This window comes from Galleria mellonella, unplaced genomic scaffold (assembly GCF_026898425.1).
Source record: "Galleria mellonella isolate WM207_F2 unplaced genomic scaffold, CSIRO_AGI_GalMel_v1 utg33, whole genome shotgun sequence".
Classification (NCBI taxonomy): domain Eukaryota; kingdom Metazoa; phylum Arthropoda; class Insecta; order Lepidoptera; family Pyralidae; genus Galleria; species Galleria mellonella.
Genome location: NW_026442079.1, coordinates 819,852 through 836,520, shown reverse-complemented (window position 1 = coordinate 836,520; position 16,669 = coordinate 819,852). Strand labels below are relative to the sequence as shown.

The 16,669-nt window shown below is 31.9% G+C and overlaps 1 protein-coding gene across 1 annotated transcript in view; it reads left to right on the top strand.

Moving 5' to 3' along the window:
* LOC113519267 (ankyrin repeat domain-containing protein SOWAHA) overlaps positions 1-16,669 on the top strand; it is a 58,536-nt gene that overhangs the window by 16,274 nt on the left and 25,593 nt on the right. Inside the window, exon 4 of the mRNA XM_052896582.1 lies at positions 1,982-2,110. Within this exon, the coding sequence (XP_052752542.1) occupies positions 1,982-2,110 (129 nt within the window). The remainder of the gene's footprint in view (positions 1-1,981; positions 2,111-16,669) is intronic.

Genomic DNA, 16,669 nt, shown 5'->3' with positions numbered 1-16,669 from the left:
GTCATCATTTTCATTAAATTAATTAGATTATAAAGTGTATAGATTGGTAATTTAAAACAGAAAAAATAGAGCGAGACAGACAAGGAGACTCACTTATACTTAAATATAAGCTCTAAGCTTATGTTAGCTTATTTAGCATCTTTATGAATAAAACAAATTGTAATTATTTATACGTTTTGAAATATAATTAGTCTAGTTAGAATTATGTGTGCTGTAACTAGATATAACATAACTTTAGAAAAAGATCAGTAACTGCTCATATTTAAAATAATTACGTTTCTTTTAAATTTTTTTTATAACTGCCTGTGTGTTGACTATTATAATCAAGATAATCTAGTTTCAACATAGAAAATAATATATACATACTTGGATTCGATATAAGTGATATTCATTATTCAGTTTTCGTAATTTTGAACTTGTATGTAGGATAAAAATATGTATGTAGCATAATTTTGTGCAATTTCTACTCATCTCAAGCCCGATATATCAATATTAGGAAATAATAATCAGAATAAATATTTCTCTTAATTTTAATGTGAATATTTTAAAATTAAGAGTAAACATAAAACATGTCTTTGCTTCAAAAAATACGCTAGACCTTTGATCTTGCCTATTATGATTCTATAGAAATAATAGTTCTTGAAACTGTTTGGAATGTGATAAATCTGGTAAAACCATTCTACAATGGTTTTACCAAACCTATCACTGTTGCAAAAAATTGCTCTGTACGTAAATCTAGCTCCGTCATCGAATTTCAGTAACAAACACCAAAATAATCATAATATAATATTATCTAGACATTGCACGATTAATCGACTTAGTTAAAACTAACTTTTACCCGCGACTTCGTCCGCGTAACCAAGATATGTTTACTGAGCGCAATAATAAGTAGCCAACCCATATGTATGTACCGAGTTTCATAATGTTTAGTTAAGCCATCAAGGCGCTAATAGGTAACAAACGAACAACCAAACTTACTTTCACAGTTAGAATAATAGTAAGAATTATAGATAAAAAATAAGTCTTTTAGTATGAAGTCTTTATAGAATTTTAAAATAAAAACTACATTACTTTAATGAACCGCTAATCAACATCTATATAGCCATCTAATTAATCAACGTCATTAAATAAAGAACATTAAGAGCATATTGTTAAGATGGCAAATTGTTAATATTGTTATAATTTTAAAGTGTAATTATTATTTATTGTTATTGATTTTGAGTAATGTTATTGAAGAAATTATTTTCATTAGAACATCGAAATTAAAAACTTAATGATATTTTAGAATAAAACAATTATGGATTTATTTGTCAATTAGCCTATTCTTATAAAGATGTAACCATTCTCAAAATGAGTTTCATATTACGTTCAATCCGACTATGCCTTGGAAGTTTGTAAAAAGTCTGGATATTTGTTACATAATAAAACTTAAATGACTATATAAATTTAAATGAAATTGGTATATAAGAGCAGCAATTGGTAGAATCTGGCATAATACGTTTCATATTATTATATGGAATTAGTATTAACGTATTTTATTATATAATTTTATCCTAATTTACAGCACTAATTTTTATGAATGCCCGACCTTTGCTTTACGGATACTTGTTCTTGTAGATGGCTTACTAAATTCGTATAAAAATAAAGAGATACCCCGCCTTCTGCCATCTATCCTTCAGAATATATCCAAATATCTATGAATTTATCCTCCACACTATTAAATACTGTAATTACATCAAGATATGGATTGAATTGTATACATTTTTCAAGAAGAATATGCACTAAAATAAGAGTAATAGATATAAAAGAAGTGCTAAATCAATAAGAATCAAAGCTTTTTTGCTAGCTAATTTTGCTGTATTTTTCTAAGTTTTACCAGCATTTTTTTAAACACATGTCAATAGAAATGGCTAAATGAAAAAAACATTATCATTATGCGCTGCTATCAATTTAAAATTGATTATTTTTTTATTTCTTTTAGCTGGATCAGAAAAGTGAAACTGATCCCCTAGATTCAAAACAGAAGCAATGGATCTTGTGTGCCGCCCGAGGGGAGTACCATGCGCTCGCAAAAATGTGCAAGGAGAATGCCAAACTTGCAAAAACTAAGGTATGTTATGTTAGTTTTAATAAGGATGAAAGTTTCAGATAAAAGTAAGAGCAAATGTGAAACGGAAGTAAAGAGATTCCATACTCCGTGGAGTACTTCAGGTTTTCTAAATACCAGCCTAGCCTTATATTTATTTTAAATTGTTTTAGAACTACATGTTGCTTGATATTTTGAGATCAAAGATCTAAATGCTTTCGGAGATGGTAAATAACATGTTTTAGAATTAATGATCCATAGTGTTTGACTTTCTTATCAAATATCAGCCAGAAGGCAATAAAAGTACACGAAATTTTGATTTGGCGGGAATATGCCAGAGTTCAATATGGCGAATTTCAAGTAATATGTAAGTATGTAACAAGTGCTAGAGAGACACACAGATTAAAAAATATACGTATTAAATATTTTACGAGGTTGTCAATTTGTTTTTTGTATTGTGTTATTTAGAAAATAGAAGATAATTGCATTTAGTACTTGAATTCCCAATAGGACTCTATGTATTTGAAAACTAGGTTTTTTACCATTAAATATTAATTTATTATAATTTTATTATATAAATTTCATTATAATTTAGCATTTGTAATTTCATTTCTGTAATGAAAATTGTCAAGACAAAAATGTATACCCCTCTGGTGAAAGCTTATATCCAGCAGTGGACAGTAAAGGCTGGTATGATGATGATAATGATACCCATAATGAGGAAGGTAACTGTTTTAAATTCGTACTAGCCTCTAAATATCCAAAACTTAATTAAAAACTCAACAATTTCGCTGAAATATACATTTTGATGCAAATGGTCAAAGAGCAGATACAAATTAATGTAACACTGCAAACGACTAAGTATTCATAATTTTCTCTTTGCTGGTAGCATATTTTAACATTACGTATTTATAAAAAGAAAATATAAATTAATATGTTGATGACTCAATAATAATAATAGTCTGTTTCTTTGTGCATCTACTAATAAAACATCATTTTATGCGTACGATACATTCACACTCGAAATGATGGAATGGCCCAGTAATAAAATGTCAGTTATTATATTCAGTCTACAACAAATGAATGTTGTGGTTCGAGTATTGTTGATAACAGAGCTAGAGCTATCTCTACTACTTGGAGACCACCGACAAAACAAATTCATTCAAATTCAGTGATAGTGAATTTGTATAAATTTGTAACTCTTAAGATTTAATTGCAATTATAGCTGAAATGGTATACTCTACTTATATTTAGGTAATTAACTGTTTTAGAGATTATTTTTAAAATTCAACTTTTATAGTGTTAAAATATCATACCAATTCATTGAAATATTAGTTTAATGATGTGAAAAATCTTTGCTGACCAAACTTACTAACCAAAGCGTGGCGGAAATAATGTACATGATAATCTAAAACAAGTGATAAACGATAACGGATGTAGTTGTCCCATATCCTTGAGTTTTTAGGCGTTAGTTAGCGCCATGAAAGACCACATGTCCAAAAGGTGTGCTTCTAATTGGGTCTTGGGGCACGACCGGCGCCGGGCGTGCGCCCCCCGCCGCATGCTATCTTGACATAATCTCCGGACGTAGTCCCTTGTTTTATTTTATGAGCCATCTCTCAGAACCCATTTTTTTCTATTACACTATTGTGTTTACGCTGTTTCAACTCGCACACTTAATATATAGACGTCATATAAATCGACCAACGCTAATTCTGAATACCGTTTTACTGATTTATTTGAAAACGGTTAGTAAATTACAATCCCCAAATATATCTAATTTTGAGAACAATTTTAATCCATTCGAATATTATAATTGGGAAAGTGAAATTATGTGTTACTTTTTGTCATCTTAACAAATACTTAAACTCGTCATAAAATTTGGCATAGATGTAGTTTGGAGAAAGACATATATAAACGACATTTAGTGACGCCAGTAAATTGAAAATATAGCTAGTGATATTTAAAAACTAGAATAATTTCTGAATTAGTGGAAACTGTAAAAGTAAAATATAAATATTTTTAGTTTTTATGAATAATGAGGCTAAAGTGTTAATAATCAAACTTAAATAGATTTATTATTACTCCTTTCGTGTTAAATTATTATATTTAACTTTTTTATGTTGTATGTAACCATATATAGTAACACCATTAAAAAAAAATATAGTATTTCAGCACCACCATTTTTAAGTTGTTTACTTTTTAAACTTGTTGTTTTGACTTCATGTTGATTACCGAGTACGTTGCTTTTATTGAATACGTAATAAAAAAGGTAATGATAGCCTTCTCTTTTATTGATTCGCTGTAAATCAAGGGTCGGAGCAATTCGATTTGGATTTTATTGGTATCCCCCTCGTAGTTTGTGAATAGTTGTTAAATTTACTTAATGAAATTACTTAACATTTGTCTCGTAAGATTTCCGTTTTTAGTTTTATATTTGTTATAAGTATCTTAAGTAATTAAAGTTTTGTTGAGTAAAATCTTATTATTTTTTATTTGTCAACCAAAAAAATTGGGCGCTTGAATTTGTTTCCAATTAGTCAACCAATGTGTATTGCTCATAACACGTGCTTTAAAATGTAGAACGTCGGTTAAATTCATTTTCTTCTATCCGCCTCTCGAGTTAATAAAGCAACAGTAAATATTGTCTGACAATATGTAACATGTGTTAGCTACTGAGCCTTGCTTGTGGACATTTGTCGTCTTTCCTCTAAAAAATACTTTGATGCTTATTTTCGTATTTGGCCGACCTGCTGATAGAATTATAGATTTGTGGCAACGTCTCTCTGTGTGGGTTCTTATAATACTTTTTATTGCGCGTCTTCCTTGTATCTCTTTGAAACAAGATATTTAATATGTCAACATTACTTCCTATCTAAAAGAGCTTTGGTTAAACATTATTTAATACCCTCAAAGTGATTAGTTTGATATGAATTAGTTTAGCTTCTAAACTTTTTGGCATTGTACGACATACCTGTTTTCACATAATTTATCTCGCATCATAAGATGTACATACTTGTATTAGGAGTCAAAGTAATAGTAGAAATATCGAAATTTCGTAACAATTATACATAGTACTAAAGTTACGTTTTATCATTATTAAGTAGTATTTTTGTAATTACATAGTATATTTTTCATTTTAGTTTCACTAAATTTAATAATCATAGAGTCCCTGAAATGAAAAAAATAAGGGCTGATCGAGGCTGAGAAATAACAAAACCTTCTCGTATTACAAACTAAGATAAGGAAACATCAGATAAAGTCTGTTATATTAGAGATTATATGACTCACGGATTTCATGGCACCAGCACACAAAATACCAGATAAACAATCGCTCCTTTTATTGTTAGCAAATTGTACAAAAAACACATTAACATTCTTTCGTGCAGCTCTTTTGATCTGTATAAGCCCTAACAACAATATTTATTTATTTCTTAACGATCTTGTAATTGTGTTGATAAATATTTGTTTAGTCAATAAACACACGAAGCTCAGTAATATTGTTCTTGATTTACGACTCTTCGTTTCGATTGGGGCGGAGCTGATGATCCGGGTAATTAAATCCAAATCATCGAACCTTAGTTGCCGTTCGACAGTTATATAGATACAGTCCAATAATCGTATTGTTAATTGCATTTGTATCGGTAACTTTAAATTTATACGTTTACTCTAAATCAATTAAATGAACTTGCAGGGCGATTTATTTTCTTATTGCTTCATCGAGAGTAGGTACTGGATTATTTATTACGAAATTTCAGCAAATCGATGACTCAAAACTAATACTATTATGGTTTCTTTTTTATTAGTGGCGCCTGTGTGTAGACGGGGATTCTATTTCAACATAAAAAATATTTCCAAACATTCGTCTAAGATTTCCGTTGCACGCGCTATTAACGCCCAGTCGACGGTAGGAGTGTCGTTGCGGAAAGCAATTTAAGTCCTGATTTATTCCTGTGCAAGGCATTGGCTTCGTTGACATCTCTCAGTCTAATTAAGACAGTGATCCTCCAAATGATTTACCGCCTTTTAAATTTACTGTATACAGCACCATGTGTGTAGTGACATTTAATTGACCAATAAAACTAAATCTAGATCTTTGTCATTTGCATACTCTTAGGGAGTTATCTGTTTAATATTTTACTATTTAGAATGGTTCTATACAATAAATATCAATAACGTAGTTTTTACTACTAATCTAAGCTCCATATACAGATATATGTTATTACAATATTTTGTTTAATGAGAAATTTAAGAAGAAATAATTACAGTAATAAGATAAGAATAATAACCATATTATCATTATTGATTTAGAAAAGGACTGGAAACTTGCCTGCATCTTCTTTCATCATGACGCCAGCTAAGGAGTCTATTGAATGAATAAAAAAAAACTTTCAGTGATAGATTAAAAACTTCTCCCATCTGATAATGAATATCAAGAAAGAAATGGTATTCATGGAATCAGGTCAAGGATTTTGATGAGAAATTTGAAAAACAAAATTTTATCTGATGAGTTCTTACTCTTTACTAACTACAGCATTGTCTAAACGGCGCTGTCAATTACCATATTTGACTTTTTATCAACTAATAATTTAGGCTCACAGTGCTCGCGCCAAAGCCGATTACGCGGCGGATTCATTTGGGTTCCTTGTTACTTTGTGAAGTGAAGCATGTCGACTAACTTTTGGTGCATTGTTGTTTTTGTCGAGTTTTAGTGGGTGTGCTAAGTTCTCGAATGTGTCGACCGGCGCCATCGGAGTGCAACCCGAGATTTGACGCCGCGCCTCATTTGACCCGTCCGTTGAGCGCGCACCCATTGTTTATGCATGTCGAACAGGTCGGCCCATTGTGCGTTTTTGTACATGTCACCCTCAGATAAACATCGCCCTTATCGTTTATTAGTGGAATAGCAAATAAATATTTGTCAATAACCCGGTAGTGAACATAAAAAAGTAACGGATTTATCGGAAGATAATTTATTAAAGTTGCAAAATTTTTAACTGTTGTTGTCAGCTTGCTAACAGACTTTTTTCTAGTTTTATATTTTATTTGTATTCTTTTTTTTACAATTTCTTTAACATCAGTTTTGTGACTAATTCGTACGTTACAATAGCAATAGTTTATTTGGAGGTAATTGCTTAGAAAAACCGCGGTAGTGGTGACTGCTTAGAGTCATAACGGATTTATTAGCGGAATTTAAACGTGGTATATCTAAGTCAATTTATAGAAGCAATCAGGTTCAAATGAACCTATATATTTAAGTAACAAATTTTACAAGCATAACAAGTTTAGTCGCATGGTGGAATTCAATTTCTCAACTGATGTCTCACGTGATGTAAGAGAATTGACCTTTAAAATATAGGCACGATGATATTGTATAGCTCGTACCGTTAAAACGTGGGGTTCCGTACGTGTGGTGCGTAGCATAAGGCACTGGCGGGTGTGCAAGTCACTCCCACAATAAGTGATTTCCAGCACGGTGACGCAGCGTTATTGTTATTGTTTGTTTAGTGGTTCTACCTTACTCGTGTATCGGACTAATCATATATGCCCATAGTTTTGTTTTTATACGGACGTTTCATTATAGAGTTCATGGGCGTGTGATGTTGGGCACAATCAAATTTGAAAGGAGACAGGTTAGCGTTCGTGATGCTTAGTAATTTGGTACTGGCGCCAAGAGACGAGGTGTTGGCATCATGGCAGTCCGATAGAAACTCCCATGCTTTATCTTAATGTTTACTATTGCCAACTTCATACTTTAGATTTTTTATTATGAAATATTCATTTTGAAAAGTCTATTACATATATGAGTATATATATATGTATATATATATATGTGTATATATATATATATATATATATATATATATATATATATATATATATATATATATATACGCATAGTGCATGTTTAGATGTACGTTTTCTTATATTGATGATACTCGTACTTCTCCTAGTATAGTATAAATGTTGGAATTTGAATTATCTGTTGTTTAATGGGTTTCGTTTAAGTAAAAAATCTATTTAGTAACTTAATAAACAACCGTTTATCCAATTATCTTATAATATTCAGCAATTTTCAGTAAATAATATCAGTAAATAAGCAGATGACCAACATGTTGATAAATAGTAAAGTCGACTAAAATCATATGCGCTTTACACAAATATAACATCACTATATACATATCACAAATATCTACTTGAAAAATTACTGCAATTTTAATTTGTGCTATATTAACCGACTTCCAAAAGGAAAAACTCATTTCGTTTACATATTATTTTTTGGGTTGTAACACGTTGTCAATTTTATACTGACTTTAATAATTATTTTCTGCGATCAATAAGGTCATACTCCCGTGTTTCTCCCATTCAAGTTTTTTGATGATTATAACTGTGCCGAAGCGAACCGAAATTATTTTCAATCTGGCTACAAAACATCTCGTTCTTTATCGCTATTTTAAAACATGTTTGATGTAGCTTTATTTATCAAATTTAAAACTAAACTAAAATTATAATACAAAATTTCTTTGTTTATAATCCATAATCATTTAAATCTATAATGTCAAAAATATAATAATATTTCTGTATGTAGGAGTGACCAGGGATCACTCTAGAACTGTTCACAAGTATGTGTATCCCGAAATTCGGTGGTTAACCACTATACTTTATAAGTCCTTTATCCTACCGTCTTTAGGTAAAATACTCTCTTTTATTCATAGTATTAAAGGTTTCTCAATTTTGAAGACAATGGTAAAACACTAGTAGTTAAAATGGGTATACGATTAAGGAAATAAATCATCATCATCGTCATGTCAGCATTGAATTGTCCACTGCTGAACAGAAACTTCCCCCCCAAGGAGGGTTTTGTCTGTAGTTGCCACGTTTAACAGGCGGATTGACAACCGCAGTTAGGTTTCAGAAATGTTTTAAGAGAGACTGTGCTGCCCATCCCTCGCCCTCTCTTAGTCGATTCTTACGACACACACGCGAATGGAAGGAGTGGCCTATTCTATGCCGGGACCACACGGCAAGAAAATAAATGTACTTCATTAAAATATACGTAGTTTAAATTTTTCCAACTAATATTAAAATAGGCACTCTGTACGAACATCTTGTACTAAAACATTAATAATAAAAGAAAATAACGTGAGATCGGTAGCAATTTAAATGACAGGTTTGTAGAGATATTGTTTAGTATGCAGGGCACTTCTGTATTTTTTTTAATAGCATGCACTGTACGTTTTTCAACATTGAAAGTCAATAGCAAAGTTTTTTTGCTCATTGAGAGAAGATAATTAAAATTTCTAACTATACATAGAGATAATGAAAATATCAAAATTATAAACCAATGTCAATTTATGATATTTAAACTGAGTGTGGTAAAATAGTATATGTTGCGAAGAATTGGGCACGTCAATTATCTAATAGAATTTTTTTCTAGAAATAAACAGGTAACGCGTAGAGAGTTTAGTAGAAATTAAAATCTTATATGTATATATAACTACGTTATTAGACAAACTGCAGTGACACTTACACTGGGGTCGATTCTGAGGTGCCATTTCTCTAAACCTATCTCTAAAATAAAATTAAATAACCACATTTTTAATAGATTTAAGTCAAAATGTTGTGATTTAAGTTGATGATAGCCCTATAAAACAGTCATTTTACGAAATTATCAAATTAAAATATTCTATTAAAAGTTTAGTTTAGAGAAATGGTACTTCCGAATCGGCCCCAAGATTTACAAAAATAATTCAAACATCTAAAGACGTGTTGAACAAAACTCTCTCTAATGTTTACTTGGAATTTTATGTGCATGTGAGGCACGTAATTTGTATGTAAATCTATAATTTAATACAATAAAACTTATTACTACTATTTCGTTTAGACGATATCTAATGTATGTTTAATTATAAAGTGATGTTATACGCCCTTTTGTGGTAAGTCTTCTGAACATATACATATTTAACACCCGTTTATCGCAGATTTAACTTTTTGTCGTAAGAATCATAATATTCTAAATACGAAAAAAATATTTTTATTAAACAAAATCAACCTTATATGCGTATTGTGTTCTCTTGAGGATACATGTAATTAATTGTTGTTGCTCGTCTGCCATTTTCTAGAGTTGACTAATGCGCTGTTATTTCAGTAATCAAGAATAAAATAAAGTGACAGTTTACACTTTTTTTTGTAACCTAGGGAGCAAATTAACATGCGACTCACCTGATGGAAAGTGATTACCTCTATGCTAATTTCGTTCATTATTTAGGCTATCACTGTCGCTATACTGAATTTTTATATAAACTCATCCTTGCTGTATAAATAAAGATCAATTGCCGAATATTTATAATTGCATCACTTCAAAATGGCTGAACCTATATAGTTAATTCTTTTTTTTTTTTTTGTTATTGTTATGTTCGGAACTGTGAGACAAGGTTTGTGTATAGGAATTTCTTTGAAAAATCATACGAAAAAGTGAATAAATGCAAAATCAATCAGCTAATATAAATAAAACAACAGTATTCTTTTTAGATGTTGCATGTTTGCCCATACGTTGAATAAGAAAAATTTTGACTAGTTATTTACGATGCGAAATATTTTTTAATGCTAATCCACTTTGTTTAACTAAACGTAGACCTTGCGCATATTATGTTCACTATATTGTATATACATTAAGCAATATTCAAAATTGTAAACATTGTGCATACAATGGCAGTGGTAGGAATTGTATATATGTAAACCATATTGTCTATAGTTTTTTGAATAACAAATAAATAGGAAATATAATTTATAAAAAACAAAAAAAAAACAAATTTAAGATAGGTTTTTAATCCCGCAAACATATAAGATACTTGAATAACTAATGTCATAGTCGACACAATAAATACCTTATATATTTGGAGGCAGTACGTACAGCTATATCACATTGGGTATACCAATAGACGAGAGTTGTATTCACTGAACGGGGCTTGGTTTGTTATTGCAAAACACGAAAGCATGCTAATTGAAATTCAGCATGAAAGGGATAATGAAGGTACAGGGTGGCCACCGCCTTCGATCCGTCACTCTCTGCAACTGTGAAGATCACATGACAAACTAGCACCAACTTATACTTGACTGCGGTATAGTTCACTACATTTCGGAAATCTTCGGGATCTGTTTAATATAGTTTGCATATGTTATAATGATGATATTATATAGATTGGAGTTATTTATGTGTATTTATTATTGTTATACGTGGTACAATACCGTAGCGTAAATATGTATACTAATATTGCTTACTACAACTGTATAAAGTATTTTTTTTGTATAGGGTATGATTTCAAAAATTCTTTATTAATTCGAAATATTGATATAGTTTCATTAAGTAACAAGTCGAAATTTGTTGATAATAAGGAAAATCCTTGTTCACCATCAGAGGGTGTACATCGGTACTATAAAACCTAATTTCGAAATTTCAGACCAGATTTCATGCATGCGATACAGTATGTTTTATGTGGCCCAGTTACCACATGAAATGTATCACATAGACAGAGAGTGAGGTGTTAATTATAAATCCTAGTAAAGTGTTCGAATGATCCAAATTATATCGTTTATTACAATAGAGAGTCGTTATATTAACATATAGTTTTAATTACTTTAAAATTTGAGTGATTATAATTTTCATCTAGAATGTTATATCTTTCCAAATTCTATTTTTTTTTTCCACGAAATTATATATTGAAATTATCATTATTTCCTACTTATATTATTAATAAACTATTAAGAATACTACTTTCGTTCTAATAACAATGACCTAGCACTTTTCGGGTCTCGTCTATATTCAGAATACTTCCTTCTTTATTTCCTATCCATGTTCCCCGACAACAGACAACAAAGAACCACCTACTCTTTTAAAGTTAATTAAAAGCAAAATAGATAAACCGTACAAAGAGGAACATTTATTCGCTAACCAAAAATCTCTTTAGGCGTCGAATTTTAATTTGCCAAAATTGGAGCTATTGTACGCGAGGGAGATGGGTGCGCAATTTACGGAGACCGACTAGGGATGCGGGGGAGCCTCGCACTTTACCATGGCACATTAATTAACCGAGCGGAATCTACATACGGCCCCGCAACTACATACAGCGCCCACTGGTGGCAAGAGCGTAGATTTACGACTAGTTCGACCACCATCTATCGGATAAACTAATTGCAGCGCAGCGCTATTGTTTCTAAACACTAGGCAGAAATAGAGCCTGCCAGCGAGTTAGCCCTACAATTGTCCACGGCATCAAACAATTATTCGATTGTCCCGATTGAATGCATCGAGATCTTTGTGCTTGTACTTGTTGTTTGTGTTTGTTATAAATCAGTTCGATCTCTCGTGTCTTCTGTAGGATGTCATTACCTGTATAAATATCTATTTAACATATAATATTTATAATAATCATCGGTGCATGAAATCAAAGGAAATTTGAAAAAAGATCCAGGCACCATTTACTTAGCTCTGGATTACGAACTAGACTAGTTCTCTCGCTATAATTTGAGTATTTGGGAATTTTTGGACACTTGAATCTCTGTCTAGAGATATTGAAATACTTTTCACTTGGTTTATACTATATACTCTAGATATCGATGGCAATCTTTTAAACTATGTCGCTACGAATCATGTTGGGCTGTTTCGTTATCAGTAATTTCAATGTCAAAACTCAATTGTGAGGTAATTATTAGGTCAAGATAATATGATAGCATTCAATTATTTAATATTTTTATAATACTATTTTGATACTCATAATTGGCAAACATATATCAGATTAGATTCGTAATAATGAATATTAGATATTTTGAGTATAGTGTAATCTAAGATAATTTTGTACCTTATTTGTCTCTTGTACGTCTGTCCCAAAATGAGATTATTGTTTTATATTTTACTGTAGTTATTGTACAAGTGCTTCCATCAAAATAAATAACACGTTTTAGAAAATGATATGAAACAAATATTGTTGTACCGATTGGTACAATAAGTCATTTATTGTTACAGAACTTTTTAAAAATATCTTTTATTACATAATACCGAGATATGCTGCAGTAGGGTTTGGGGCGTTGAGGGGGCTTCATGTCGTCGCAATGGACGCCGGCGGCGTACACGCCGCGCGGCGCTCGCTCTCGGCTATGCCTACCCTCTGCCAAACATCGCGGATTTAAACCATTGTTCAGGGTTTTGTTTCAATTTGGGCTGTTATTGAATGTGATACTATCCAATCATTACAATATTATGTCTTCAGTCAACTATTATTAAAACCATATTTAGATTATGTTTTTATTTTTTTTGCATAAAATAGACGTAAGCGGGGAAAACCATATTTAAACGACACGAATTTTTGTTTTTCATTCTTAGTTATAGTTATTGAAATTATTCTCTCATAATTAATTTACAATTGACTAATTCACCACATGAAATATCACTTTACACACAATCCGTGCCTTATGCAATTTATTTTATAAATTTATCGCTACCCACTACTAACTGGTGTTTCTTAGCGAAACATTTCTAATCGGCTAATCCATGGAAATGTTTCGGGCGTCAACTTGTCTCGATTCACTTTCATCTCGATCTATACGCGCCTAGATATCCCGCGACAAAAATAATTATAACCGAGACGCGGTAGGCAAAGCCCGCGGTGCTCCGCTAAGCCACTACAATTCGTTTGCGGCGGCAATGAGCGGCTTGTAAATCAAAGGGATTCTACATAATTAAGCTCATAATTAATGTAAAGACTCCTTTATTTATAGGCGCAGTCATTCTTAAAATTGCTCCCGTTTTGATAAGGCGGCCCTAAGAGGATGTGATTAACACATGTAACATGTTAATGGCTGTAGATAATGGTCTCAAGTTGGATTTCAACTTTAATGTGTAACGCGTACTGGAATGTTTTTATTTTAATAATGCTTTAATTTTGTCTAAAATTAACAGGGAAATAAACGTGTTATGATAGTGTTTAGGATGAATATGATTACGAAATATGTTTCCCAATGAATTATGGATCACAATCAACACGTCACGGCCGGAAATGTGGGTTTTATAAAGCGAAAAAAGTTGTATGAGTACTGATTTACAACTGTAGCATCTAATATTTTTCTCGTAAATGCATTAATGACACGCCGAGTCAATGCCGTCACATGTAAATTATGCGAGAGACGCACGGGGACCGAGTAGCTCACCCTATTAATTTGTTTATATTAGAGCCGTTCACTTGCGCAGTCAATCACGATTGTCGTCAACCGCCCGATATACGATTTGTTTTCAAAAGATCTTAACCGTGTTTTGGTTATTTCTGTACAATTGAAGCTTTTAAATTTAGTGTCACCGCAACTCCTCGGAGACGCTCTAAACATTTGTCTCGGAATATTTATCGTCGCAGCTTGTGGAGTATATCATCCGGTCGCTATTGTGGCAATCGATCAGAAGCAGCGCGGGCTCAGCTAAATTGATTATTTATTCAGGCTTAGTTAAATCTTTGAGAGCGGTCGCGTTATTTGTAGACTAAAGAGGCAGGAAGCGGTTAAGCATTCATTTAAAATGTGGACTGAGCATTTACTCGTTTGTCGTTGTGGCAAATTTTTGATATATTTTCTCTCGACAATTAATGAATTTGTTATTTTAATATACTGACAACTTTATCTACTTACAAAAAAAAAGACTACTCAGATCTACGCCTAGCTAATAATTAATGACTGAATAACGCCTATAAACGAAGTATATTTTGATCAATAACTGACACTTTCATTTTCCTCCCTTTATGAGTTAACTCCTACTATATCGTGCAAAAAGACTTCTGACAATTTTAGAGATATATAAAATATTCTGTTGAAATAATTGAGTGATGTTTTATATTAAACGTACCAAAAATATATTTATATACCTATTTAAATTACAATAGACTTGTCTTTTTGCACTATTTATTGTTATTATTCAAAATTAACAGTTTGACAGTTTTTTTGTACATTGATTCTGTGTGTGTTTTTTTTTTAATGGATGATAATGGAATGGCAACCCCGCCTGCGCTATCGGTATACACCGGCGGGGCACCAGTGAGGGATGACAGGTGAGAATGAAGCAGGTCAGTTAGCCCATCTTAACAAATTCAACAACGAATCAATCATGATGATTTCCAGGGGGAACCGCGTGGAGGTCGACCTGATAGGGTTTATTGCTAGCAATGAGGTTGCTAATCCTCATTACTAACAATCCCTTCTCCCCCCCTGATTCTGTGTGTGTGACTGATTAGAATTATTTAGCGTATATATAAAACTAGCACGCGACCCCTTCCATGTGACCGAGATATACTGATTAACCGGGATAAAAAAATGCTTGTCATTCTACAAGCCATCTACTACGTGTGTGGTAAATTTCATAATTGGCTGAACCGTTAACATATTACGAGGTAACATACTCACTTTCACATTTGTCTTATAGCATGATATTTCCTATTCAATAGCAATTGAATACCATATATTATTTACTAAATAAAAATTTAATAAGCGTTATAAATCATATTGTATGTAACTTAATTCCTTATTGCATTTTCTGACATTAGTTACTTTTGTTACTTACTATGTCAACATATCTGAAAAAAAATATACGTATTCGAAATAAAAATAAAATATTTATTCAATAAATGAACACCACTATCAAATTGTATGCTATTATAATATTTTTTATTTATTTATTTTTAGATAACTGGGATCCATTCTTGTTAGTAAGTGTACTTAAAAACTATGTTAATACTTAATTACTAATAATGATCTAGTCCTCTCGGAGAGCATTTTCATGAGAGGACTATCCAATTTATTAACAAACATGTTCAGGATACTGTTGCTACTCCCGCGTATTCGACGTAAAAACGAAGCTGTCTTTTTTCGCCAGACTACGTCAAAACTATCTGTGCGAGCGTCGGCAAATTTAAATAGTGAAAATTATCAAAAGAACATCTAGTTCTGGAACAATAGCCACTAAAGCGGAAGATATAAACTAATGAACTACGATATTAAGGGGATGATTTTGCACACAAAACATTATTCAATGTTCCAAAATTCAACCGACGTGTCCCTTTATAATTATGTAACATAGCTATCTACTTGTGTGTACATCCCTAAAACAGAGCTCGTGAGACGTTCCTCTACGATTACGGAACAACCGAATATGAATGATTAATATTGTGTAATCGACTCATCTACCAATTAACAACGAATTAAGCTGACACTCACAGAAATTGACATATTTAGTTCAAATATTACTGTATTCACAAGTTAATAATTTCACTAAAATTAAATGTGAAAGCTTTAGTTTGAGATTATATTAAAGTGACAAAGATAAAAGTAAGCATGAAAGATAAATGAATTCAAAAAATATTCGATTAACTCGGCATCAACAATTGCCCATCTCTAAGCATAACCACATGACCTCCCGGGCAAACCAGGATAAGTACACGCCGCACTCGGAAATATAAAACATGTTCATTATTTTAGGGCTAATTGGAACAGCCCGTGCAGCGAAGTAGGTGCGAGTACTTCGTTGCCGCCCATGGCTGTACCGAATCC